General features: G+C 36.2%; 1 protein-coding gene across 1 annotated transcript; it reads left to right on the top strand.

Moving 5' to 3' along the window:
• Positions 1-400: 400 nt before the first annotated feature.
• On the top strand, positions 401-10,854 carry LOC138704616 (ankyrin-1-like). Its single transcript, XM_069832694.1, has 4 exons — positions 401-908; positions 3,636-3,923; positions 4,076-4,254; positions 7,369-10,854. The coding sequence occupies exons 1-4, from the start codon at positions 860-862 to the stop codon at positions 9,307-9,309; spliced, it is 2,457 nt and encodes an 818-aa protein (XP_069688795.1). The 5' UTR covers positions 401-859; the 3' UTR covers positions 9,310-10,854.
• The last annotated feature ends 1,262 nt before the right edge of the window (positions 10,855-12,116 follow it).

Raw genomic sequence — 12,116 nt, 5'->3', positions numbered from 1 at the left:
GATGTAATTTTAGTAACAAATTTGAAAAAGAAAATCTATACAAAGCAATCAACAACACATTTATAACTTCGGAACATTAGCGAATTAAAGAAGTGATACTTCTGAACAGTTAATTCTCTATCGTTATCCTTAAAACTAAAGAAAACTTTATTTTACTAACAATTTAAAATTAGTGTAGGGGACAGTTGGGTAGCATCGGACATAGGGTAATATCGGACAGTGAGCTTCTTTCATCTACCACCAGATGATAGTACCGGAATAACATGGTTACGTTTCTGTGATGTCGCATACACAAACGTAACCTTGTTATTCAAGTGCTACCATCTGGTGGTAAATGAAAGAAACGCACTGTCCGATATTACCAGATGTCCTATACTACCCAACTCTCCCCTAACTGTAGGAATATTGGAATTAGGATATTATGTTTATATGAATTTTTTTTCCTCAGAATATCTTCGTAAATATGCTTCGTAACTGGCAGTAAAACCTCGTAATTCACCCTGTATAATAGCCCTTAATTATTTCTGTACTTTTCAGAAAATTGCAAAAATTCATATAGGTATATAGTTGTATAATTCAAAGAAATTTTTGACGAAGAAAAAAAAAACATTATTTTTCTGGAATCTCTATAATAGCTGACTGTTAGGCAGTGGTAAAAGATGAGTAACTGGATCTACATCAGTCTATTTAAAAGCTGTGTGATTTCATTTTCATACCACATCCCGGATCTGACACAGGAATTAGGGAGCGACCAAATCGTAGCCGCTACCTAAATCTCGCTTAGTATATAACTCGAATTGATCAGTTCTTGCAGTTCTATCCGTACGCAGACCAGTTCATCCTATACAAAGTTCTCACCATGTTTGTTGTGGGGCATATCATTATACTCTGTGGCTGCTTCCTGGCAGGTAATTGTTAATACAAATAACAGAGGCGAAGATAAGTATCGATTTTCGTAATTATATTTTAATAATATTCAATAATTAGAAACTTCTTCACCTTTTTGTTATTACGCATTTGACTAGCGGCCTCTTACGGTCTCATTCGAGCATTTCAACGGACGGCCCAAAGATCTCTATCCTGAAGGACGACATTCCATTGTTTAGTGCGATATTCTTTTATGTGCCATTCAGAGTCTACGAGTCTTCCATTTCAGTCTATTATATTGCATTTTCTTCAAATGGGATAATTTTTTTTTTTATCTTTCAGTGGATTTTTTTTAAAATGTTTCATCACAGACAGTAACTCTGTGTTCTTCATATTATCTTAATCGTGAATTGCAGAAACACCACATGTCCGTTTGAGTAAAATTTTTTAGATGCAAAAAAAATATATTATCTTTAAAAGTGTTTGATATTCTGAAGTGAATATTTCTTATTAAAGCATAATAATAACTTCTAGGGAAAGACATAAATGATCTTAATTCCTTTTCCTTACCATTTTTGGAAAAAGAAATATATATAAACTTCCAGGACATGTGGAGTTTCTGCAATTCACCACTATTAACTGTCATTTTATTTTTAATTACAATTTTTAGATGAGGAATATTCAGAAAAACAATTTTTACCTTTTAAATGACTTTAAGTAATATTTAACCAAGAAATTCGAAAAAGTACGCAAGCACTAAAAAAAATTCAATATTAATTTAATAGAATATGTTGTGCTTCAAATTTCTTTAATCCTATAAAAACAAGGAAACAAAAAATTGAAAAGATTTTTAGTTTCTAAAAATTTCCACTCGCCTTGGACCTGTGGTCTTCCTACAATTGAAAAATTTGATCCCAAAACTCGCTCAGTCTAAGTGGCCATTTTTACGACGTACACACACACACACACACACATGTTTGAGACCTATATAACTTGTGCAGACCCTTGTATTTCCCTATTTTGACTATGCTGACATTTTACTAACTGACCTTTCCAGTGACAAAAAAATGAAACTTCAACGTGCTCATAATTTGTGTGTACGTTTTGTAAGCAATGTTCGTAAATATGATCATATTACCCCATCCCTGGAAGCAATAGGTTGGCTTAAACTAGATAAGAAAAGAAATTTACATTCACTTCTCTTTCTCTTCGAAATCTTGAACTCTTCTATTCCTTCGTACCTGTCGTCTCGCTTCACTTACCTTTCTTCCCACCACAATCTGAACACACGCTCTCGCCATGAAACAATACTAACAATACCATCCCATCGCACCTCCTCATACTCACCCTCTTTCACAATAGCCCTGCCAAGACTCTGGAATTCGTTACCTGCTAGCATCAGGGACTGTCGAAATAAAATTCAATTCAAACGCAAACTTACTAGGCACTTGGTCAGTAATTGAGACTCGTTCAGACATGGTTTCTTGTAAATAGTTCTTTTAATCTACCACAAAATATCTCAATATCCGGTAATTTCATCACTATAGAATTTTGTTATTGTAGGTTTAATTTGTAATTTAGTAAATACAAAAATATTCTTTGTTCTTAACATCTATGATAAAATGTCTAGCTTTCATTAATCAGGTATTCTTGTCGTACTTAAATTTTTATTGTAATTGTAATTGTAAATTTAATATTAATTGTAATCTTATTGTTCATGTTATAGTTGTAATCCCCTGGTAGAGGGGCAGAGAAGGCCTGACGGCCTTATCTCTACCAGGTTAAATAAATAAATCTAATCTAATCTATATTTTAAGCTTTAATTTTTTCAATCCAATACCAATCCTTGCCTGAATTTTGGTGTTATTGCTCATGTCGCTTCAAAACTCGCTCAGTCCGTAGACCGGTGGATAAAAATCTAGTCCAGTCCTTTCATAAAAATGGACTTAACGCGTTTTGGGATCACACTCTTCAATTTCCTGAAGTTCAGTGTAAATTATTGCCGCTGTGAAATGTAGGGTAAATGTTGGTAAATTGTGATATGAGTAATATTGTGATAGTTCTTTTTGAGAATTCATTACAATTTTACTGACCGAGACATACATCAGCTTTATGAGTCGACGTATTAAGAGAATGTTAGTGAACAAGTTTCTGCACAAAACCGATCCATGTTGCACTCAGTAAAATTGTAATGAATTCTCAAAAAGAACTATCACAATAATACCACACTTTACCCTACACTGGAAACTGCAAGTGTGAGATTTCTGCACCACTTCAAAGGTCTATGTATGAATACTACAACCATATGCAAAACTAAATTTGAGAACAAATTGTAACATGTGAGATTTCTCCTATTCACTACTCTTTTACTAATCGTCAAATCTCCACTTACAAGCACATACATGAGAATTAGTATCATCAATGTATTATAGGCTTTGATTTTTGTATATTCGGAACAAAATAATATTTGAAAATACAATTAAATGTATTCACTGCATAATTAAAGCATTTCAATTTTCAAGAAATATCTTTATCCAAATCATAGCTTAGCCTATATATCCCAAATTTTAACATCAGACCAATTTTACAGATTTCTTTCAAAGGCTAATTTTGCAGCGAACATGGTTTTTCCGACGAATCCCTTTACCTTAGTATATCAACTGAAGTTTCCAGCGGGTTTTCCTCAGAAATGAGTTCTATTTGAAAAGCAGGATGTTGGAGGCCATCTTCAGAATCTGATAATAATATCAATGTTTCTTCTCACACAGATAACGGCTTGGTACTCAAGCCCGTAACACCAGATGTCGTGCGAATCAAGGAAGGCAACACCCTGACTTTGGAAGCCTATATAGAGTCTGAAGAAAACAATGTATGGTTTTTTGGGCCGGGGAACACAGAGATCGGCAATTTCGACCAGCAAATAACCATAACTAGAGACGACACTAAAGTACAACTGGAAATTTGGAGGATCACCCGTTTCCAGTCGGGAGTGTATTTTCTTAAAGGATTCGACATCTGGAGTAACGAGAAGTGTAACTGGACTGTGATCGTTCAAGGTGAGTTCCTGGTCCTCTTCGTCTGCAAATTGTATCAGCTTCTTTTGTTTCTGGCTAAGTGGAAGAGAAGGCCTGCTGGCATTAACTTCGCCTGAACCTAATCTCCTTCACAATGAACACACATTTTGAGAGCACTATTTCTGTGATCGCAGTTGTTCCTGAACATCACGTACGGATGGATTCCGCCTCCGATTATATTTCCAATATTCAAGAACCTGAAGTGTCGTGTACAGCTCCTTACTCCGGTGAAGTCACCTGGGAATTCTCCGGGTGCAACGTCATCATCAAGGATGCTGATCAACACGATGTGAACAAATTCGACCAATGTGAAGTGAGTATCCATCTCACGTCGTTTAAGAATCGAATATTGGACACCGACCCAATACAGGTGAAGAAACACGAGCTGGTTCAGATTCCGCGTACTGGACAATTCCATATCCTTTGCAGCATGATAAGAAAGACTTTGCTTATCATAAACTGTTCCTTCGTATCCTTCCTTAGCCTCGTCTGTGACAACCCAGGCTTTGTCATGATGCAATTTGAGATCAACAGAGGAGAGCTCAGTTGCGACTTCCGTTCCTCTTTATCAATCCAACAACACTCACCACCTTCCAATTCTTTCATCCACTGCATCTACTTGTTACGATGAATTTTGTTTCTCGATCTTTGTTCCGAATTTCGTACTGACAAATAGTACAATTGGCAGATGCTTTGTAACTGTTATATTGACATCATCATCTCATTCTGAAGAAGTTTGCAACGTTCAGGAAACAAAGTTATGGCCTACAGGCGAGCGTTGCCTGATATTTGAATGTAACAAGTATTTTGAAATATTCATATCAATAAAAATTGGAGTGATATTTTTTTAAATTAACAACGTGTATTTTAAAGTGGTGTTGGCTTTCGGTCGTCGCACTAATCATTTCATTTGTTAAACAAAGAAACAACTATGCACTTATGTTTGTTTTAATGAGTCGTAAAATCTTTTGGTTGTCTCATTAATCGTAAAATCAGTCTTCTCTAAGCCAAGCAACAACGCGGTTCGATCATCTGAACCAGCCGTCGTGGTAAAGAGTCACTGAGGATGGAGAAGCATCTCCGAAACATGTCTATTACTAATTTCTTTAAGAATTATATTATATTTACTAGCCGTACCCATGCGCTCCGCTGCACCCGTTAGAAATAAGTATAAAGTAATTACACAATTAAAATAGGACATTTGATCCAGAGAACATTCGTGTTTGATAGAAGGATAAATCGTTTATTATGTTAGGCCTACTTAATTTAAATTGTATTAAAAAATTAAAATGCGATCATTTTGATCCAGAGACCTCTCATTTGGTCATAAAAATTATTTTAGGAAATACAGGAAATGAATGCCTATCAAGTTTTCTGTGCATAAGAAGCTATTTTAATCTTACCTGTCCTCGATTCACTCAGAAGTTACTGTAGTAACATTATAGCATTATGTCCATCTAGAGAAACTACACTTTCCAATGGTGAATTAATAATTAATTATACAAATCGGTTAATTTAGCTTCCGATATTACTTCATACAAACACAGAAACATTGTCTGTAGGCTATGTTTCATAGCTTTCGATTATTGCTGTCCAAGGCCCCTTATAGACGAAGTCATTTGTTTTTTATTTCATTACACCGCCTTAGATGGCGTTGTTATTGTAATTTTGAAACTCATTTATCTCATTAAATATCAGTCCTATCAACATTTTGCATGGAGTACAACTTATCGGAAATTATTTTTAAAGAAACTTTGGTATGTAATATTTTTCATGAAAATTAATAATAAGGGAGATATTTCGATTTATTTAATTCAAGCCCCCTTATAACCCCCCTTTTAAATAAAATATTTTGAATGCCATATAGCCTAAATTCTAAGTTACAAAGAACGTAATTTATATTCTAATTTTCATATAAATCGGTTCAGCCATTATCGCGTGAAAAGGTAACAAACATACAGACAGAGAGACAGATATACAAACAAAAATTTCAAAAAACCGATTTTCGGTTTCAGAGCGGTTAATTTCGGCTACAGATTTATTATTAGTATGGGAGAGTCGGGTAGTATCGGACATCGGGTATATCGGACAGTGCGTTTCTTTCATCTACCACCATATGGTAGTACATGAATGACAAGGTTACGTTTCTCTATGCGACATCACAGAAACGTAACAAACGTAACCATGTCAATCAGGTACTATCATCGTGTGATAGATGAAAGAAACTCACTGTCCGATATTACCCGATGTCCGATACTACCCAACTCTCCCCTATAGATTAGTGTTCATATAACTGTAATATATAATTTTTTACGTTTCTTATCAAATCTATGAACACTGTATAATTGGCCTAACATGTGTGGTTTATCATTGAATATGTAAAATGTTTAGTTAAACGAATAAATTTCGTCTTCCCAGTAACAGCTACATAGTACTGTGTGACAAGATGGCTTCTGTAAGCGTGACGTGAGCAAAATTGTTTCCTCTCTGCTAACATAGCGGCATAGCAGTTTGTCTACGCACTCACAATCATCCGAATCGGGATTAGGGCGTAGCTAATATAATTTAACAAAATTATCGTTTTACAGGAGATCTGCTTTATACTACATGGAAATTAAAATCGATACTATTTCATCACAGAGAGAGAAGAAGTTAGTTAGTGGGGTTTAAAAAAGGGCCTGTCAGCTATTCTGGCTATTTGCACCCTTATCTAAAATTCTTCAAAACTAAAAACAAGCAATGCAATAAACTGAAAGCTAACAAGAAACTAAAACACGTTGTCAAAGTAAACACCAGGTACACGAGAGAGAGAGAGAGAGAGAGAGAGAGAGAGAGAGAAGCATCAATTCATATTTTATTTACTTCTTTCCCGTGGGAAAGTCTATCGAATATCGATATATCTACTTATGCTCTTGTCAATTACCATAGCTATGCAAATCGTAATCTCAGGTATAATGTGTACTTTTGTTCAAATGTCTATGTAAGTCGTTTCAAGTTCATGTGATTTGAAACTTGAGATTTTTATTGAACTGCGATAAATTTAACGCATTAAAACACGAAAACTAATGGACTTAAATGGGAAGCAGGCTTAACACAATAAATCATCTCCTACTCCTCCAACATAATATATATTCTTAGGAAAGTTTCTTGTTCTCCCATTTCACATGGAATGACCCGTACACACTGCTGTGTTCATTAGAATAAAAACATACTATATCTCACGACACAACCGACTACGCCAACAGAAATATTTCTTCACAACACATTTTGCAAAACAAAATTCTTCCCCTTAATTCAGAAAACCGAGTAAGCTTTCAGAAAAATATAACTATAGGCATATTCTAGAATTGCATACACTAGCGATTAAAATTTAACATTTCATGACTTTCCAACTAATGCGATTTGATTTAAGTACTATTGTTCGCAGGAATTTTCGGCGTTCAATTCTGAGGAGAGAGCCAAACTTCTGTCAGAAGCGGCCACGAGAGGAGACATCGTAGACGTGGCCATATTGATGATGCTGGGAACGCCATCGGATGGAGAATTACGAATTCACAAATCTCCTCTTTGCATTGCTTCTAGAGAGGGGCACTTAGAAGTCACACAATTTCTTCTCAATGCAGGTGGAAACGCATCAGCAATTTTAAAACATCCTTATGTTATATCATCGAATGCACCTGCGCGACACGATATTTGGGAATGGCTAACACCTCTTCACTGCGCAGCACTATCGGGATCAATTCCGATTGTACGAATGATGCTTGCAAGAGGTGTAGACGTGGAAGTAAGAGACTATAAATCACGAACTCCCTTCATGTTTGCGGCACAGTCAGGATCATTACCACTTGTCAAGGCGTTCTTATCGTGGGGTGCGAAACTAAATCATAAGGATTCCGATGGTGCGACGCCTATATTCCACGGAGCAAGATCAGGATCTGTTCAGCTCTTCAAATTTTTAATAAGACTGGGTGCGGATCCACTGTCCGAAGGCCATTCTGGACTGACAGCTTTGTTTCCTGCGGCTCGATCAGGATCTCTTGCTTTAGTGGAATTTCTAGTGTCACTTGGTGCAAATCCCTTAAAAAACAAAACTAACTTTGAAACACCAATATTTGAAGCAGTTTATGCAGGATCTATACCTGTACTTGAAGCTTTTCTTGATTTGGGAGCTAGCGTCAATTCTAAGAACGATAAAGCACAGTCACTGTTACACCTGGCGGTGGAATGGGATCATCTGTCTCTAGTTAAGAAACTCATTGTCGAGAATGCAAGCATTATGGCTGTTGATTACTTGGGTGACACACCGTTGCACTGTGCCGCACATTTGGGATACACATCAATTGCTCAGACCCTTATTGACGCAGGTGCAAACATTGATGTTTCAGACAATGCATATCGCATGACTCCACTTCACATTGCGGCATTAAATGGACATATTTCAATAGTTACGCAACTTATCAAGGCTGGCGCCGCAGTTAATACAGTTAGCCATTATGCATATACACCCCTCTACACAGCAGTGACTATGGAAAACTACCTAGTTGTTAAAGCGCTTATCCAAGCAGGTGCTAACCCTGACAGTTCCAGAAATAACGGCCAGACGCCGCTCCAAGAAGCGGCATCAAGAGGTAACTTTCAAATTTTCCAGGCTCTCATTACGGCAGGCGCTAACTTCAGTGCTGTTTCGGGTCGTGAGGGCTACACAACGCTCCACTATGCCGTAATGGGAGAAAACTTGGAAATTCTTCAAGAACTCATCAAGTTGGGCGCTAACTTAGACGCTTTTGACGGAAACGGGATGACGCCACTCCAGACTGCGGCAAAGATTGGTCTCTTCCCAACTTTCCACGCTCTCATCAAGGCATGTGCTAACTTCAGTGCTGTTTCAATTCATAATTTCACAACACTCCACTATGCCGCAATTGGAGGAAACTTGGAAATTCTTCAAGAACTCATCACGTTAGGCGCTAACATAGACGCTCCTGACGAGTATGGTAAAACGCCGCTGCAAATTGCGGCACGTCACGTTAATTTTCAAATTTTACATGCTCTTATGATGGCAGGAGCTAACGTAAGTGCAGTTGACAAGACTGGTAACACAGTACTTCATGTTGCTGCAGCTGTAGGAAACTTACAAATAGCCAAAAAACTCATCAAGTTTCGCGCGAACCCTGATGCTGTTAACGATTATGTCCAAACTCCAGTCCACATAGCAGCAGAAAAAGGATACTTCGCAATTGTTAAAGCTCTTATCAAGGCAGGTGCGAGTCATAACACTCTTGACAAGAATGGTCTATCGCCCTTAGATTATGCAAAAAAGGCTAAGAGAAGAAAATTAGTAAAATGGTTATCAGGACTGAAGTCATAATATGTGCGTCTGTTTTGCAATATGAGAGAAGACTGAAACAAACAAACATCACTTCCGTGACTACATCCTCTACCCCTGACTACAGATACGAGGTCCGTGAAAATATGACTAGCTTACATTCTTAGTTCTCATCCTTTTCGAAGTAGGTTCCTTCTGAATTCACACACTTGTGTCGGTAGCTTTTCCGCTGCTCCATGCACTGCTCAGACCAATCTTTCGAGACTGTTATTAAGATCTTTGCTGTATTGTTCGTAATTGCTTGAATATCTCCAAGTCTCGAATTTCATCGTAATATGCCAAGTCTTGGGAACATGTCGGAAGAGTAAGAAAACTATTGGACTTGTGAATTTCGGTGTTTGGCAAATAATTCAATGCATTGTTTCCAGAATCTGTTATTTCTTTTTCCCTTACTTTTACAGGAAGGAGCCAATTTGATAAAAGCGTGTTTATTCTTATGTTAATGACATTTTATACCAGTCTATATACATCAAGTATATAAACTGGTATAAAATGTTTAAGCCTGAAAAACATAAAATAGAAAGTTTTGGAAAAATAATGCTATATTTAAATATCATTTGCGGTCACAAATAGTAGAAATTAGCAAAAAATAACTTTACCATTGGATTCACAGTTAATATATAAGCTTATGTTTCTTATGTTATCGGGTTAAAATTTCTTTTGAGTAAAAAAGCAGGTTTTGGAATCAAATTATTCGATTGAGGTTAAGATATTCTGAATAGGCGGGGGGGGGGGGGTTGCTGTGTTGGACCTGTTAAACGCCATTCACAGTGGCATTCATAAGCACCGACGTGTCTTATGCCAAAAAATGGAAGCACATAAGTGCACTACTGCAATATATGATCAACACACAATATACTGTCATAAAATTATGTTACAAGAAAATTCATCTCCCAGTCAATTAAATCGGAGAAATGTAGTTGACGTTCAAAATGTTTCATCCTCCAAAAGTGTGTTCCATAAATTGCCTACTGCATACTCCATACAAGTGTTATCAAAAGGGGAACAACATTTTTTATATTGAGCCTCAAGTTATTCGCAAAGCGAACATCATTAAAGAAGCAAAATTAAATGATGTTAACTACCGTCTAACACAACATTTCGGCAATGGTTGGAAAAATCAGGCCGAATTATCTTTCTATATGAAACTCCTGACTGCAAATAGTGCTGATGAAGCCCAGAATGTTGAATCAGATATTGACTATTGTGGTGAACCAGACTCTGAATCAGTTCATTGTGCTTAAGAACATTTGGAAAATTTTTCATTATGAAACTATTTTGAATATTTTAGAAAGCTGTCGGTTTTTTTTACTGATCATTGACTTTAAACTACTTTGATTTGAAGTTTGTGATAAAAAATTTAGTTGGAATTGACTTTCTAACTACGGGTATCAGAATATTTTGAGTATTTTTAGTAATGTTTCAGTTTTTTATTAATCATGGACAATAAAATACTTTAACAATGTATAACTTTTGTTTGAAGTGTTGTAATGAAAAATTTACATTAAAGATGTTTGTGCTTTTGCAATTGATGCCTTATCCAACTATACTTTTTCCACATCTTGTCTTCTCCTAGGTATAGTTCCAGTACTTGTCTTCTCCAATTTTAACATTTAAATAAAAACCTTACTGAACAAAGTAACCTAATGAGCTTCTATACCTGATCTATATAATATAAAATATTGATTTTAAAGGGTGAAAATTTCTCATTTTAACATAAAGATGGGAAAAATTTTCTTCTTGATTTGTGAAAAAAAAAAAACATCAAAGTGGATAAGACACATTTTGGAACCATAGGACTCAGTTTATAAAAAATAAGATTCTGAATTTCTTGGTTCTCGGAAGAAAATGTTATTTATTAACTGTACTCGATGGCTGGAAATTCCTTGTATATGAATTGTAACTGGAATAGCTGAAACAACCACTCCATGCTTTTGTTCCACTTGTCCTTGAGAATTGAAGACTTTGAACTCCTGAGCAACAAAAAACATTTCCAAATTTTACAACATACCTGACTCTAACATTTCCCACCCAACTTTTCTGTTCCACTTGTTCTTAGTTGGCACGCCAATAACCTAATTGCCACAAGCGTGTTTTTTTTTTTTTTTTTTGTACTTTGTGTGCGGTTTTTCAAGAGTGCGTTCGTCTGTAATGTCTACTGCAAAATTTTTGCAAGTAGTAGAATCGCTAACAGAACAGACTTTCCACGCACAAGGGCCTTTTCATCATAACCCTTGCACATTTTAATATACCGGTAGCCCATTTTGAAGCTCATGAAGACGAGAATAAGGAACAATTTTGAAAATATGTCGAATTGCTTCTAAAGGACGTAAATCATAGTTGAAAATTACTACATGCCAATCGACATACTGTGCTACATCATAATTACACCATCGTTCACGTAGCTCAACCGGTTAGTGACGCCCGTTTCACGTAAAAGTTCTCGGTTCGATGCTCGGCTACAAAACCATGTAGAGGACAGGAATTCTGAATGCCGATGCTATATCTAGTAAACGTATATTCAAGATGTGTGTCTTGCGCAGGTGTTTTGGAGCTCAGATGTTGCTGTGTGCAAAACAACTGGCGTAACACATTACACTTCCGACATAGGTATATCATGTTAAATCTATGTAGGTTAACCTAAAGTAGTTTACAGACAGGGCTGGGCAGTATTTGAAATACATGCAATTGAAATACGTATTTGAAGTACATTTGTATTTTGTAATTTGTAAGGATTTTCGAAAGTATTTTGTATTTTGTATTTAAATACATAACATTGATGTATTTTG

Source organism: Periplaneta americana, chromosome 8 (genome assembly GCF_040183065.1).
Source record: "Periplaneta americana isolate PAMFEO1 chromosome 8, P.americana_PAMFEO1_priV1, whole genome shotgun sequence".
Lineage (NCBI taxonomy): Eukaryota > Metazoa > Arthropoda > Insecta > Blattodea > Blattidae > Periplaneta > Periplaneta americana.
This window is presented reverse-complemented; position numbering and strand designations above follow the sequence as displayed.

Coding starts and splice junctions, on each gene's coding strand:
- LOC138704616 (XM_069832694.1), top strand. CDS start 860: ATGTTTGTTGTGGGGCATATCATTATACTCTGTGGCTGCTTCCTGGCA. Junction 909..3,635: donor CTGTGGCTGCTTCCTGGCAG/GTAATTGTTAAT, acceptor CTTCTCACACAG/ATAACGGCTTGGTACTCAAG. Junction 4,255..7,368: donor ACAAATTCGACCAATGTGAA/GTGAGTATCCAT, acceptor TATTGTTCGCAG/GAATTTTCGGCGTTCAATTC.